Source organism: Leptidea sinapis, chromosome 41 (assembly GCF_905404315.1).
Source record: "Leptidea sinapis chromosome 41, ilLepSina1.1, whole genome shotgun sequence".
Classification (NCBI taxonomy): Eukaryota; Metazoa; Arthropoda; class Insecta; order Lepidoptera; family Pieridae; genus Leptidea; species Leptidea sinapis.
This window is the reverse complement of record NC_066305.1, coordinates 7,183,975-7,201,843: the sequence shown is the minus strand read 5'-3', so window position 1 is coordinate 7,201,843 and position 17,869 is coordinate 7,183,975. Positions and strand designations below refer to the sequence as shown.

At 35.9% G+C, this 17,869-nt stretch overlaps 1 protein-coding gene and 1 long non-coding RNA gene across 7 annotated transcripts in view; one reads left to right on the top strand and one right to left on the bottom strand.

The window, feature by feature from the left end:
- Positions 1–17,869, bottom strand: part of LOC126976467 (serine/threonine-protein kinase tousled-like 2) — a 44,295-nt gene that overhangs the window by 9,032 nt on the left and 17,394 nt on the right. For 2 of the 6 annotated variants that reach the window (XM_050824800.1, XM_050824798.1), the window contains 3 exons: positions 12,799–12,878; positions 9,914–9,967; positions 415–505 (listed from right to left, as the gene is read on the bottom strand). In XM_050824800.1, coding sequence (XP_050680757.1) covers positions 415–505; positions 9,914–9,967; positions 12,799–12,878 — 225 coding nt within the window. The other 4 variants (XM_050824801.1, XM_050824799.1, XM_050824804.1 and 1 more) reach the window with 3 other exon arrangements.
- On the top strand, positions 8,650–10,629 carry LOC126976487 (uncharacterized). Its single transcript, XR_007731914.1, has 2 exons — positions 8,650–9,153; positions 10,408–10,629. It is a non-coding gene; the product is annotated as an uncharacterized LOC126976487 (long non-coding RNA).

Here is a 17,869-nt window from a genome sequence, read left to right as displayed (position 1 = left end):
ACCAAACAATAAGCTTTTATGAAAACCAAATAATAATCGCAAGCTTTTCTACATACTGTGATGTACAAAAATACTCACTTTTAATTATTGAGCTGTTTATATCCAAACCATTACGATTAGATCCATTGATTTTATAATCATGCATATTGCATAGTGTACCAATTTGTGGTAATATTGAGATGGCACTTTTTGTACATTCATTCCGCATCATCAATGGAGGAACATGACGTCACAATTCTTTTTTCCATTTTCTACAGGACTCTCAACCGAAAAAAGGTCTTGGCATGGTTAGCACTTTGATTTGACAGGAATATAAACATTATGAACCACATATTATCACGATACTTCACAAATACCGATACACACAACACTTTTATGTTCTTTTGACCACTGAATTTCCTAATCACTATTTACCTGTACTCATATTGGAGTCCTGATTATGTACTGGTTGGCCCGTGTTGACAGTAGTTTGAGGTGCCATCTGAATTTGTGACCCAGCTGACATCTGTAAAGAAAGATGGCGTCTTTACATATGATTCGCGCAACTAAGTTTACTATGAACGCAACGTGTTGGTAAGTTTATAATTATGGATACTCACAATCACAAAATATAATATTTACAAATTATTAACTGCATCTAATATTCTTTGGTATTTACTTTCATTAACTACAAATCTGAAAATAAGTAACCTAACTCGTTTGACAAGCTGTAAACGCCAGTCGCGGCTCGTTGCTCGTTCGTTCGGTTCGCGACAATCGGATACGCATCCGCGGGGGCCGGGGAGTGGGAGTGGGGTTGTAGAACGGAGATCGTCACGAAGTTCGCTCTACGGTCTACCTCTCCGATAATAATATTACTTTAGAAAAAATTGGAACTACAATGTATTGTTAATCTTCGCCGCCTCACACCGTTATGTACAATTGAAGAATGATGCTTATCGCCGATACATAATAATATATTATTATGAATGATTGTTGTTATTTATGAGACATTTAGAAAAGACTATATACCTATATTTAGGTTCGAATTTCGGAAATCGTAATGAAGCGTAATAGGTAAGATAATTATTGCTTAGTAATTATTATATCACCACTAATTTTAAATCATAATGATAAACCATAATCTTTATAATATTAGTATCCCGAATCTGCAAACAACCTAGAGTTTAAAGTACCTAATTACTATGATCCAGTATTCACTAACTACTCAACTACAAGTAGGTATACTGCGGTACTTTGACGTTAAAAAGCGGATTTAGCCCGAAAAGCTGATTTGTACTTTCACCGACATGCATTTATAGTGATCATGAAAAGTGTTTAGTTCGAAATCGAGTGGAACGGAACGATTATTCCCACAACGAGACGGGCGGGGGGACGGGCGAAATGCCACCGACCTGCGAGTTGCGACGAACGAGCTCTACGTGATATCGGCGGCCGGCGCTCGTGCCCCACAACAAACTGCTTACTGGACGTGTTTGTTACGTAGGCGGCTGTGTTTGTGTGCCTACATACTACATACCAACTTATAATGTAATATACCATTGGCGATACACACTAAGTAGCTGCTTATTGTATTCACAGCTACGCATCGGTACATAGTTGGTACTGCCGCGCCAGATATCCTCTTTCCACGACGCAGACGGTTTGATCACGTGATCATTGCCCATCAACCATTATCAATAGGTACCACATTTTAAATTTTTATCGACGTAATGTGAATATGCGATTGTAATGTGCAGCAGTAAAAGAAAAAGTTTGAACATAATACTTGTGTTTATTTGAATAAAATACTTTTGAAGGATTAAAATGCGTGTAATTGTAACTGTACTTTTTACTTATTAACGCATTTGCGTAACAGTTATATTTTTTATAATTTATTTATTTAATCCGACGTTTCGTGAGCCCGTGTTTGCAGAGCACATTTTCAGGAGGACTGCCTTGACTGACTGACCTTGCATTTTCTTTGATTGAAGCGAGTGTTACACATTTAATTATAATACTTTTCAAGGATTAAAACGCGTGTGATTGTTACGTCACGTTACAACTACACGCGTTTTAATGTTTTAAACTGTATTTCACCTAAATTAATTAAAATGTGTAACACTCGCGTTAAATAAGGAAAATATTTGTCTATATATTAGGTATAACACTAGATTAGATTACGTTATTAACGAAATGAGTTACGTGTGATAGTCCTTGGGCAAAAGTAAAAAGAAACCATTGAGGACTCAATCATCAACTATCTATGTATTAATTGTAATTATAAACAGTTACATAATTAATAATTATATAATAGAGGAATGCGTCAAGGAGGCCCCCTATCTTGTTAACTATTTACCTATTGATCTAGAAGTTATCTTTTGTAAGCTAGATGCAACCAATCAACACAGTCGAGAAAATTTCCTCCACCGTCTAATCGTCCATAAAAGAGGTTTTATGATGATAATGAACGAATATAATATAATTAGAAAACTTAATATGTGCAAATGACAGGCCATAAAATAAACAGCGTTGTCAAATTTAATTGTGTTTTTCGGGAGATACAAAAGAAAAAGAGTTAAACAGTTTCGAAGGTGAGAGAGACAAAAAAAAACAAAGACCATGGACAGTGCTAATCAAAATAGACAAGAAAAAAGTGGAGGAGGCGTTCATATCAAGTTATTTCTGTTATCAACCCATCACAGTCGTCTACGTAAGTTATAAATATAGGCCTTTATATATGTATTTATACTACAAAATATTGCTCCTAACACTTCTCAACTTCCACCCATAAATTTATAATCACAAAAAAATTTAATATTTATTAGGTTTAAACAGAAGGCAGGTAAGCAGCATACTTAAAAATTACTGACGATTGCAGTAATTTTTCTGCTATGCAGTATTTATCTACATACCATACGGCTCACTAATACCCCAGATGTACATTCTGTCGTGGAGAGGAATACCTTGTCAAACCTTCAGCGCACTCTACAAGGTCTCTCCTTCTAAAGGCATCTGGGGTGACACGAACCCACAACGGAATTCATAAAAGTCTGCTTACTCCCGCAAGTATTAGGTCGATGTAAGCAGTTGGTCTGGGGGAGATGCTGTAACATGGAGGGACCAAATATGCAAGATCCAATAAGTGACCGCGGGGACCACTTATTCTCATTTCTCTAATCACACACGCAAAATGAGATAATTAGCAGAGTAAGTATAGTTTTAATACAAATGCATATTGTCACTCTTTGTATTTTTAGCTTACAGTGTGCCATATTTTTGTTAACGCGTAGCATAAAATGTGTATACTTTTATTGCCTAGAAGCTTAATAGCTTGTTGTGTTTTTTCGCAATAACCGACATCGGTCGCCTTATAAACGTCGGAAGCCTTATAATGTGGCTATAATTAGGTGAGCCGGCTCTCAAACCGGTTTTGCACAAAGACATTACACAAATCATACATTATTAGGTACTACTAATAGAGATTTTGTTGCAAACAATTTTTAATTTAACAGTTTTTTATGTAAGTAGCACACGTCCGTACGTGTACCTATACCGATCACCGCTGCCCACATTCTCATGCAACACCAGAGGAATCATAAAAGGCGTTGCCGGCCTTTTATTTCTAAAAAAAATCTAAAGCACGTACACCTTTCGGTGAAGGTACCTATTTCGAACTTTTCTGGAATCACCGCATAAGGAAGCCTATTCCAAAGCTTGCTTATAAATGAAAGAAAGTTCCTTGAAAATCGCACTGTGAGGAAACGCCACACACCCAGATGGTTAGGATTGTTTGTCACGTTATGCGAATGTGGCATTCGACAAGGAATCACGTGAAACAGCTCTTTGGAACACTCTCAGGAGACACCATCGTAAAGAAACGTGACTATGTGACCAAGGATAAATAGCTTCATATTCCAGGAATATTAGTTTAAGCTTATGTTTCAAAATAAATTTGCTAACACATTTTGTGAGCAGAAGTTGACACATGAATAGATATTTGCATTATTAAGCTTAAACTCCTCGGGTAAAAATAGGTTTTAAATTCAATAAAAATGTAAAGTTGAAAGTATTATGATAAACAACTTATTGTTTATTAATCAATACTAATTGTAATTAATATCATCAAATTACTATATGGTGGTCACGAAATAATAGGAATTAAAATAATCATGATCGTTGCCGCTATGTCGGAGTTACCTTTTAGGCTGGTCGCTAGCAAGTAGCAACAATCCCCCCCCCCCCCCCCCCCACAAACTCCCAACGCTCCCCGCGACCCTTACCCCGCTCTCTTGTCTCTTTTCAAGGCGATTACGCTTCACAAGTGACGAGCAAAACATCGGAACAAACCGTAGTCAATTGCGTTGTGACTGGCTGAAGATAAGTGATATGATCACGTGATCTTTAATAGTCCGACAATTGAGTCGACTTTTGCTTTTATAAACACAAGACACTAAAATATTTTATATCATTTACGAACAGGTACACGACACTTCGATATTATGGTAAAATATACAGGTAATCGCTAACACTAATCACTATACTCACGTTGAGGCGACCGTAAATTCTCTATTGTCGTTGTTTGCATTGAATAACGATTTGCGGAGCAGAAGTTATTGTTAGTGCTATTTTTAGCATTAGGCAAATGGAAAGTTAGCGAGCTGGCAACTGACTTCAGCACGCACACTTGTGATAAATAACACGTACTGCATGGTGTTGCATTATCAATTACATTACATACGTATTATTATAGGGTTTGTTTTAAAGTAGAAGTTAGAACCCGAGTCGGCCTTGTCATTGAATAACAAAACGTATCGCTAACGCAATTAAATAGGTATTTTTGTGGTTTGATAAAATCAGTGCTATCAATTCATTTATCAATTCTTATTAAACTGAACACAGTCTGCAATATGTTATAAAAATTGGGCCAAGTGCCCAACTATTGAAGTCTATCTACACATTGGCGCATTGATCGTTTTTACAGTGGTGCTTTAAAGAAAATCTTAATACCTTTATAATTTAAATTATATATATATAATTATTAAAAGTGCGTTACAAATTAATGCAATATCCTTGGTATTCACTAGCCGGACAAAATTTCCAACGTTCATCTTTGTCAACGATGTCACGAAGTCCCAATCGACGCACTGATTAAACGCCGCAAATGGAGCTGGATAGGCCGCCCCACACACCCCAAAGGGATTCCAACCATATAGCGAGGCAAGCCCTAGACCTACGCGGCCGTCCATAGCAAACCTGGCGGCGGATTGAGACGAGACGAGAGAAATCGGAAAAACCGGGAGTGAAATCAAGAGAGACGCTGAGGACCGATCGCGATGGAGATGCACTTTGGATGCAGCTAGGGGTTACAGGAACTTAAATGAATGATTAAATCAATGTGGCAGATTACTAACAATTATTAGTAAAAAATTTTTACCAAAAAAACAAACGCCTTCAACAACACTATTCCAAAACAATAGATATAATATGCACTAAAAATAATAAAAATAATTGCGTATTTTTATACAATCTAATTCTAGTTACGATTATTGTAATTTTTGGAATCGGTCCTTCCGCCGCGACCTGCTCTCGCCTCTCGCCTCCTCACGACTCAAGCACATCTCACCTATAACTATGTATGTAGTTACAAACACCGACTTAATCATCATCATATTATCAAATCGGTTCACCCACTCGAAAGTTGTTAGGCAACAAACCTAAAACAAATAACGACGAATTGAGAACCTCCTCCTTTTTGAAGTCGGTTAAAAATCAAATTATATGGTGGTGTTTTCAATAATTGACAATTTCAATATATTGATAATTACCTTATTAGATAGGTGTACGCGTTTTTTTTAAAGGTTCCCATGTCGGATCGTCTTGGAAACACGTAAGGAAGAAGTTTAATCCACAGTTTGTTTGGACGTGTTACGTGCCAGAAACTTTGTTGAAAACCGCACTGTGGAGGAACTGTACATATCCAGATGATGAGGGTGAAAACATCTGTAAGTTTTTGGCGCGTGATGGAATTCGGAGGCAGGAATTAGGCCAAACACTTCTTCGGAACTGTGTGAACTGAACTATGTAGAGCTACAACTATTGTCTTTTTTATAATAACATTTGCTTCTTTTTAATGTGCTTTTATTACCACGGAAAAGAAATTTTTAATATAAGCAAAATAAACTGACTTCATAAAAGAGAACGTACTTATGTTCGACTTTTAAGGTATGTAACGTAAATCTGATGTATTTATGTAGCTGTGCAATAGCGGTGGTATGGTTACTTTCTTTACTGCTCGAACAGATATTCATTACATTATTTTCCATATGCGAAATGAACATTTGTTCAAATCTTCTATAATCGTTGTTCCTCACGTTTTATTGAATGATTTCATATAAACACACCTTTTAAAAAAAATTTAAGGTCTCCAGTCAGCTTCCAAATTAGATACCAAACCAACTTCGCTTTTTAATCCTCAAAAAGTGTAATTTCTTAAATCGTCAAAATTTAAACGAAATTGTTCATTCATTTTCATTATATTTGATTGATGTTTTTTTCCATTTTTACAATATTTTTATCGTTCCAACTGAAACACCACAAGCTTTAGCTTTTTTATTGAATGCATCAGTTTCTTGTAAGAAATACAAGTATACGGGTAAAATTATCTATCGTGAGGCTTCGGAGCTTTCATCCCATTTCTAAAATAAACTACACAATAATAAGTAAAAACAGTAGTTACAATGTCATATACTTTTCGACTGAGCAACTGATCGAATAAAAGTAAAACTTCGGATGAAAACGGCATTGAGAAAACATATAAGAACTGTGCGTGAATAGAGCGAGAAAAAAAAATTGTTTCGTATCATAAAATGGTTAATAGTGAGAAAACATCAATCGAATATAGCATGAGCAAGTTAATAGCCAATTATATGCAAATATTTTACTATACAGCTAACCTAGTATTGAATAAGCACTCTAACTTTTGAGTTGTAAAAGAATATGTCGTGGATGAGCCAAAACGGCTAACATGTACAGCTTGCTAGCGTGAAGACAATCAATACTCAGTCACATCTCCGTCCCGCATTCATAGAAGCGCAGTTCTGCCGACCCCAAAATCCCCTCTTCCGGTGCGGTGTGGAACCGCGTGCTATTTAACCCAATTTTCTAGCGCGAGGGGTGCAGTGAGCGGTCGGAGCGAGGGGGAGGAGGGGAGGGAGAAGCGGGTGTGTTACCAACTTCGGCCGCAAGTGTGCAATGCCACGACACTCGTACCCGAGCTTGCAATATTGATTAGTTTTCTACAATCTGCCACAGCCGGTGAAGTGAGGCGAATTCCAAATGTATCTCCGTAAATTCGCATGAAATTACCTGACTAAGTTAAAGAAGAAAGAAGTCGGGAAGAACTACAAATGTAATAATATTGAGACGTTGAAAATACAAGATTGTTAATAAATTACACAGCAAAATACAAGCCTATTCTACAATAGGTAAGATGAGAATACATACTTAAGGGAGAGTCCTTAAACCGTCCTTGTTCTTCGTGCAACACACGTTAAAATATTATAAAAAGTAATTAATATGGGTCACAAAGTAATGAATACCCCAGTAGCTACAACTATACTTCATCGCAATATTGTAAACACGTACTCGAAGAGGAAGAAACTAATTTTAGATGAGGTATTTCGAGAGCGTGATATGAACAGTGATTTGTAAACAGACTAACTAGGTATTTCAAACAAAATACAAAATTCCATTTTTTTTAAATTTCCATAGTTAATTTGATAATATAGAGACGAGCTAACAGTTTTATTTAATAGAATACTGACGTTTTTGGTAAATTTTCGGAATGAACTCTCTTGCTCTCTCTCTCAAAAGGCACCTTCAGTGAGCTTACCTTTGGTTTTTTTTTGTGTTGAGACGATGGGTGGCGATGATGACTACCAGGTAACCAGAACGTTTGTTTGTCTTGCTAATCCGATAAAAAACTTGTAGACACTGACAACTGAATGTAAATAAATATGTTGCAACAATGTAAAGTACCACTAGACCCTACACAGTACAATGTACATTATTAGAATAGTGCGAGTGAATACGAGATATCTTTAGAGGTGTAAGAATAGTGAGAGTTCGAGTCGATAAAAAAGAGATGGGGCGATAAGCTAAGTAATATAAATATTAAGACGTAGTTTCTAAATCCTTAACGATAAAGATACTTTTAACAAATGAGAAAACTAGGTACTGTTACTTTCATACGGATAAAAATAATTACTCCTAGAATGGGGCTCCTAGACCGGCATAAACATAAATAAATCGACCACGCATGCGCCTCGGCCCATTCACAACAATTCAGTATAAATAATACTGAATAATTTCTATATGAACACTACAGCTTACAGAAACTAAGTGTCAAATTATTATAAAAATATAGACTGTGTATTAATCTTGCATACTTTCTATAAAATCTGTAAATGGAGGGAATTAAAAAGCCGGCCGGCAGAAACACGGCCATACTCGGTAGAGCGCAGTGGGTCAGCCGACACGATACGAGCGGACCTTGCAATGTCGCGGCGCGGCGTGACGCTCAGCTGACGCATGACAGGCGCCCCTCGCCTACCCCCCACCCGCACACGCCGTCGCGTAGACTATTCTCTTCCCGCGTTCATTGCCTCCGCGGCTATCAAAGCGGGTGGACGTGTATGTTCAAATTTGTTTCCTATATTTTAACGAATCGTCATAATTTTGTTCTATGAGCTACAACAATAAATTATACTAGAAAATGATGTGGAATATGTGAATGTACCTGCAATATTTTTAGTGAGTGCAAATGGAGATGATAAATGCTGGAGTGCGGTGACGACCGGTGCGAATGGTCGGATTGTGTAAAAATAACTGCGGAACCGGCGGCTAACTGCTAAGCAACCAGTGGAATGAGTTCTGTCGGCATAATATTATAGTCGAGGCGGGGCGAGGCCGACTGCGCCATATTATAATTTCCCTTCGCGTTGAATGTGCAAACAGACGATAGACTGACTAAACAGTGAGCTGTCTGTATCTCTCTCCCTCTTTGCAGCCTATTAAGCGTGTTGTACAAAACAAAACGTCGCTAAACTGGTCTCGATTCACGACACGTAACCATGTATTGAACTCGATATGTACTATATTATTATACTGTAGGTAGGTACGTGTGTAGCGGCTTGTCTTTATCGGATTGGTCATATTATATTATTTTTGGCTCTACAAACGCGGCAACAGCTTATTTGAGTGACGCATTGGAATCTATACTAGTAGTTACTAGTTACTCAGACTACGCTTTGAAATCTGTATGCAGACCTGTGTTTGTGAAAGTGTTGTTTAGACCTCTCTACTTCGCATTAACTGTACAGTTATTAGATTAGTTGTCATACACTTAAAGGAGAACTCTACTATCTACATTTCATTGTACGCTCATTCAAAATAAAGTTCGTATGTTTGTAGGTTACTTATTTCCATTTATGTAATGACGACTTAATACGTTACAAATATTTTTTGCAACAATATTTTTAAAAACACTTAAGCCACGTAGATTATAAAGTTTCATAACGAGACGCGACAGTGTCGCTGACCCCACGGTCACCGCTCAGCGCAAATCTCTACATCCGAGCCCCGAGGTCGACCGCAACGCACCGGTTTATATTATCCAATTCAACATTACGATTTGACATCTGTCAACAACTGTAGATAAATAATTGCCTATGCCTCGTCCTCCTTTTATTTAATCAATTAGCAGACATCTATTCACTATAACGTAACTTACATACTAGTTTATATACGCTTCGGTCTGGATCGCCATTAAATATATCACATGATACAAAATATCTACAGGCTACGGTCGCAAGAAAAATATCCGTAATAGCATTGTATGCAGATTACAAACAACGAACCAAAAATAACTCACCGTCTTGAACTCGGACACTCGCTGTGTTTCAACTAGTATCGCCCCGGCGCTCACCTGCAAAGACGCGACCAAGCCGCTCAATGTTAGCCCCGACACAGGGATTACCTTACATAACGCTACGATACCGACTAAATTCTTGTAAAGAATATCAAATGATAACGATTTTTCACGAACACTATAAATTTAAATTCTCAAGTGAATTCGTAATTTGATGCTCTGATTACGTTTAGTCAAGCACAGAGAACACCAATTTGTTTGTAGATTGATAAGGCACCAACGAACATTTACTGAACAACTATTTGTGTCCGTCGGCCATCTTGTGAATGACGAAACTTTAGCTGCACATACCTACAGCGTCAATGACGTATTCTTATTTGAGTACCAACATTATTATTGTTGACAATAAGAAGTTGGATCAAAATTAAAAAAATCAACCTTATCTGTTATTTTAATGGAAATATCCCTACATGATTAATCTTTTGTGATTACTTTAGCAGGTAAAGATGACAACAATGGGCCATTGCAAATGGCAGTAGAATACTAGATGCGTATCCAAGTATTGGTTAAGTCGTCGAAATGACGCCTTAAAAGGAGCGGGGAATGAAGTGCCGGAGGGGCAGGCGAACAGAGGCAAGCCACATAATACGATTGCATATAATATGTATAGCTCCAACGCTGCCCGACACACCGAATATATTATAAACGTCTATACTTTATATACATTGTGTTTCACATTCACCTGTAAGTCGGCGACACTGCCTGCGAAATGTGTCCATTAGATCAGTTAATTTACTACTAAGATACACAAATAATTTTTTACAAACTTTATAGATAATCTATTAATAAACTGCCTGCCTAAGATTTAAATAACACGACAAAATATTACTGAATCACAGTCATAAATAGCGGTGTGAATCATTAATATAACTTGAACCAGTTAGCGACCCCCTTTCTGTAAGACTGCGCAATGATTTTATTGATATTGGTAGAGCGAACGTCGACATAATGTTTATCGATCTGAATTAGCGCATTGTAGCGAACACTTGCTTTTCAGTTCTTGACTCGTGAAGCGGCGCCATTTTCTTTTGTACACGTAAGCCGGAGCTTGTTTTGCGGTGGCATGGCGATGACGTCGTCGCATTGAGATACGTATATCACCAACGCCTACTTACTCTGTGCTAACTAAATATTTGAATACATACGAATTATTAATAACGTATAATTTTATATTTGCCACAACATATTACATATTGTATTTAAATTAACAATGAAGGAATTTATTACGTTGCGTCTACTTCTACTAAGAATGGCTGAAATCTATAGTTAGGTACCTAAATACGAACTGAACTATCTATCTTTTCTCTATAAGGAAATGATTTTAGTGATCATAAAGAATATTTACTAATCATAATGAATCTTCCTTATGTCAGTGCAACTACTTAATTATTATAATAATATATTGTAATAGTCCTGGTCCTCAAATATTTTAGAGTATGTTAAGTTTGACAGCTCAGTATAAAAGTCTTGAGTATGATTACAATGACCTATTTTCAAGAAATTAATTTTACTTATCAGTTTATGCAAATTGCCTTAATATAATATAGTACTTTTGCCAATTATTCGTAAAGGTAGGTTCAGATTATAAGCACGTAGGTTTTTGTTCAATACTGCAATTAAACCTTTGTAAGTATTTTGTGGCGAGTTTTTACATTACTGTTAACATCGACACTATTATTAATTATTATGAATATTTTATATATATTATTTCTTAACTTCGTGTCACAGGGCGTACTATAATGTCAAGTGAAGGTCAAGTGACCTCAATAGGAAAATTCTATACACTTCGACATTCGTCAGAGTCCAAGAGAACAAGTGGAGTAAAAGTATATTTATTCGACAATAGACCAAAGGGTGTCACGGTATTATTATTGGCTCATGGTATTGCAATGCAATGGCGGCAATGCCAATTATATTTTTTCAACAAGGCCAAATAATTTTCATATAATATATCAGTAAAGCAGATAAAGTTTTTCAATGATAAAGGTTAGCACGTACTTGTTTTGATTCACATGATTTTGGACACAACAAATTCGACGCACGCACTGAAAATACTGGTTTTAGCAATGCTGTCATTTCAGTAACAGCCGCTCAGGTCAGTAATATTCGATCGAGTCAAACTCTAACTATCTCTACCATTAGTCTCATCAACAAGGTCAAAACTGTGTTAATTATTGGGAAAGCTCTTAAAAATATGAGCGATGGCTGTATGCAATATAAAAATTGCAATTTGTATTAACAAATTAAGATGAAATAAGGTAGCCTTTAGTTATTCCCTAATAACTCAAAAAAAAATTAGGCATTTTGAAAAGATCCTTAAAGAGGATAAAGTTTTGGAAATTGCTATTCCGAATCGAATGCTCATATTTTTAAGGAGCTTTATCAAGAATAAATACGTTTTTGAACTTGTTGACTACATTTAGCTTTGAATGCTGTCAGTCTGACCGTCGACTACTGGGATTTTTTAAAGATAGTTGATAAGTAGTATTGAAATGGCAATGAGAATATTTTTCTCATCTGCAACTGCAATTCAATAATTAGACCTAAATAATAGCTTTTAGGTTTAAACTAACACTAAATATGAAACCTCACTAAAACACCAAAAAGCTATATATGTTTCTATCGCAATTGTAAATTAACTCTAATATTCTTCTTATCCCTATACTATTAGCAACCTTTGCAGAACAATTCAGATCCAACAAATTATTTGACTTATCGCAAGTAAAAACATAATATAATCGTCTAAATACGCGCTTGTTAAATAAAGGCTTACAGAAGCGACGTAGTTCGTATTATTATAGAAAAAAATATATATTTAAAAGGCTGACCTTGGCGCCTAGGAAGCGAGCCTCCAGTAACTCTTGCTTGCGGGGATCCAGCGCAGCCTGGAAGTGCTCCATCTTGACGCCTGCCAGACAAAACTATGATTACAACCCAAGGTTTTGTATAAGTCATCATATTATGATAAAGGAAAGTAAACATTGACCATTAAGATGTTTAAATCATACCACATACACAATAGTGTGATACAATAATTATATTATTACGTATTTAGATAGAGTATTATTTAGAAATCCACGCAATTTAACGAGGAAAATGCTCTACCAATCATAGCTTTGGAAATTGACAAATAAAATAATTAGATAATTAGGAAGACAGTTACTTAAACGAAGATTTATTAATTATTTTTAATTACCAACTCGAACTGCAACTGCAACTCTTTAAGAATCAAAAAGAGTTGCTTCATTAAGTTTTACAGAAACTGATTTTTTTTTATATATTATTTTAAATGTGACCTATTTCAGGAATCTCTCCTAAAAGAACAAGCCATTGTTAAACGAGACTTCTGCTGTAATAAAACAGCAGAAGTCTATAAAAAATGATTTTTTTAACCTTACGATAATTTGTTATTACACAGAAAGAGGCACAGTATGTATGTATGTACGAGTTTTGGTTAATCCACGAAAAAATCGTAATAAAATACTCATAAGACAACTAGCTGCCCCGACAGACGTTGTTCTGTAGCTAATAAAAAAAAAACTGTTTTATAGGAATTTGCCAATAATATCAAGAATTATTTCGCAAAAAATGCTCACTGTTGTTATAATGAAATTGTTTCACAGCGGAACTGTCAAACCGTGCGTCGCTAAATTCTCTCATAGAAAATATGTCCATACAAAATAAATATTGAAAATAATAATAATTATGGGTCCCGAATCGAAATAAAAACTATCCTATCTCTCAAGTGGGACCAAACTGCACTCCATGAATTAATCCCCATTAAAATCCGTTCATTAGTTTAGGAGTCCATTGAGGACAAACATTGTGACACGAGATTTATATATATTAGAAGATAAGGTTTCAGACCAGTGGGAGGCTCCTTTGCACAGGAAGCCGGCTAGATTATGGGTACCACAACTGCGCCTATTTCTGCCGTGAAGCAGTTATGTGTAAACATTACTTACTGTGTTTCGGTCTGAAGGGCGGCGTAGCTAGTTGAAATTACTGGGCAAATGAAACTTAAAATCTTATGTCTCAAGGTGACGAGCGCAATTGTAGTGCCGCTCAGAATTATTGGGTTTTTCAAGAATCCTGAGCGGCACTGCATTGTTCTGGGTAGGGGGTATCAATTACCATCAGCTGAACGTCCTGCTCGTCTCGTCCCTTATTTTCATTAAAAAAAAAGGTTTCAGAATGTTGCTAGTGTTGTGAGAATGATACGTCCACTCTAACAAACCAAAACTGTGTGGCGTAAATAATCTGAACTATTGACCAATGGCTTTTAGCAGTTAACAAAGTCCCAGTCACTGTTCAGGCATTATCTATAACTAAATTTAAATGTTTTGTTAAAAAATTGCTCTGTCGTAAATCCTACTACTCCACAGCTGAATATCTAAGTGATCCGACAGTCTGGGACTAGATTATGCTTATTTTAAAGTAATAGCAATGACAGTGCAATATTGTATATTTCATTGAAAAGAGCGCAAAAAAAAAGAATGCTTGGAGAGTTATTTCGCCCCTTCTTCTCTCTCAGAGCGCCATTTGATTCCGAAGCGGTAGTAGTGTCTAGTATATTGGAGATGACATCAAAAATAATTCTAAAGGAATCAAAGTTTAAGAAAATAAATGCCTTTATGCCTGTAAAAAATAATAACCTGAAAACTAAGCATATTATGCTGCAATTCAAAATTGTTGAAACGTACGACAGTTTGACGACTGATCGGCTAATCACGAAGTCTCAGAAACTACAAACTTGGAATTTGGAAGGCGAAGGAAACGGATTTGCGAAAATCCTCCCCTAAGGAGGTGAAAAGGGAGGGGGGATCGAAGGTTGTACGAAAGTGCTATGTTTTGAAGTTAGAGAGGTGAAAAATAGACATTTAGGTTATTAGCTTTTTGGCAAATCTATCAAATATATTTATACGTATTAAGCTGATATTTTTATGAGAAAAACATGCATGAATAAAGATGAAGCGTTATTTTGACACCTTAACTCACTTGAAACTAAAAAAACATCTCTTTTCATCACTCATATCAATCAAACTGAACAGGAAAATCGTTAAAAGCCAATTATTATCAATAGGTCCACTCAGAATAATATACTGCAAAGAATCTAGAAGAATTTTGTTGATAGACTCTACAATTCAACTCAGTGAGAAAGTGCCTATTTCAGCGTTTCGCGAGTCAACAGGTCCTGTAGAGGCGAGACGAACGTGTCGGAGTGGTTTTATGAAACAGCACAATTATTAATTGCAAAATATTTAATTTACAACATTTTAAATAGTATATAAATAGTGTATTTCCACAAAATAACGCCCACTTTTTTTGCTATTTTTGTTAAAAAGCCTTCTCAATTATTTTAAATATCTCATAACTTATAATAAGTAGGCCTTTGCGACAAGGATCATTATTTTTTTACAAAACTCAAATTAAAAAATAAGCGTGTACCTACTTACTTATTATTATTTTCATTATCATTAAGCCACTATACCACAAAACTACACAATAATAATTATTGTTTGGATGAAAAACAATACAATAACTGTTTTTGACCACATCAGGTGCGGTAATAACGTATCACTTTGCAAATGTAGTGACGTGCACAACATTTGCAAAGTCTTACACCATAAAAATAATAATGGACCTACTATGGAGCCTTGGGATGAAGAGAAACGTGCCCGCCCTACATATATTCTTTTTATTTGTTTGGTACTAAGAAAAAAAAGAGAACTTTAATATTACCAGTGGAAGACTCCTTTGCACAGGGTGCCGTCTAGATTATGGGTACCACAACGGCGCCTATTTCTGCCGTGAAGCAGTTATGTGTAAGCATTATAGTTTTTCAGTCTGAAGGGCACCGTAGCTAGTGAAATTTCTGGGCAAATGAGACCTAACATCTTATGTCTCAAGGCGATGAGCGCAAGTGTAGTGCCGCTGAGAATTTTTGGATTTTTCAAGAACGCTGAGTGGCACTGCATTGTAATGGGCAGAGCGTATCAATTACCATCAGCTGAACTTCCTGCTCGACTCGTCCCTTTTTTCTTAAAAAAATACTATGTGTGTCACCTAAAAATAAATGAACATATTTCAGCATCTACCTAACTCATTACGATTACCAGACAGATCTCGGAGTGAGAAGGAGTAAATTAGGTACTTACAATATGTTCAGATACGTATTCACTGATCCAATAGATATTTACATATACTTCATATCTGATCTAAGAAATCATATCTACGCGATTTCTGTTATTAGATATTAAGTATTTATTTTACCAGACCGTCATAAGAACAGAATTGCTTTGCTCACATTTAATAATTGACTCTTACAAAAAAGAATACCTACCAGTCGAGTTTCCCTCAAACTATCATATTTATTTGCCTAAGTTTATCGCGTGTGCAATGTTTAAAAGTTTGTCCTCGTATTTTGTTAATAATTGTAAATCGACTAATTTGATTGCAAAATGCCGTCTATTAAATTTTGTGGTATTTGTGTTGAGATCGTTGGTTTTGGAAAAACAAATTACATTCAATAAAAAATAGAGCTGCCAATTTGTCCTCTGCAAGTAGTAGAGCGAAAATATTAATCAATTGTTCATCGGATAAATGAATTGAAACATTTTATGAAAAAAATCTAAATTTATTATTGGAGTCAATTTATGATGAAAAAAAAATAAAAAGGTAAGCACATTGTTTTCTGTTCCCTTAGCCACAGAAGCGGCCAAAATGGATGCTTTGCAGGAAGTAAAAGGCTTACTGCTCGTTGCGACGAGAATATTGCATCTTAGGAATGTTTTTATTGTAGGAATTGCGATAATTTCTAAGGGAGATAATCGGTTTATTGCAATAAACAATTTCTTTGCGAAATCGATGGTTAACTCGTTTCACAGCAGCAACAACTCCGTGCAGTTAGAGAAGGGCTGTAGTGACTCTACGATTCCAAGACTGTTTCAACATTCCTGGCTTGGTTTTTGGTATGTATGAAAAAGATGAACTCGAGCAAGAGATTGCCTTAGAAACTTTTGGATAGCTGCGCAGTGCTATTTAAGAAAAATTGGATAATATTTGACAACATAATATTATGTAGTCACTCTCATGCGATCGATAAGAAACCGAGGATGTAATACAAGTTATTAAATAAACTGTTTTCAATATTTTCTCTCAGTGTATTGTTTATTAAATTTCCCTCATGCTCCACATATAAATATATGATATATTTAAAAAAAACATAGTCAATGTATAAGTTTTTAAATTTATTATGTATTTGGAATAATATTAAAAATAGGAATGGGAAACTCAAACTATCCATAGTAAACAATATTTCCTATTTTTTATGATAAAAATTGACGAGAAGGGAAGATGTTCACCTAATGATAGCGATACGCCCTGCCCATCACAAGCAGTGCCGCTTATAGCCTAAGGACATGGTCGGATTTGGTACGGCCAAACCATATTCGATGGTATGTCGCATTGTTCATCGAACAAAGTTATTATTATTACCGTCCGGACCGCACCGAGTACGACGGCGACCAAATCCGACCATGTATTTAAGATATTAGGATTCTTGAAAAACGAAAATCTTAGCGCCTCTGTGATTGCGCTCATTACTTTGAGATGTATATGCAAACATAGATGTTAAGTCTCACTAGCTATCACGCCCTTCCAACCGAAACACGAAGGGTACCTGAAAACAAAAGTGCTGGTTGGCGTCAGAAAAAGGCATGTTGCCTGTGCAAATATGCCACCAGGTAATAAATAAAATTCATTGTTCGTAAAAATATATAATGTTTCTGATTATCATATCAAGGCATACAAAGTTTACGAGATATTTTGATTTTCTGATGAGATGTGTAATAAAAAAATTAATTCAAAACAAATTAAAGAAACAGTAAGTAATTATTT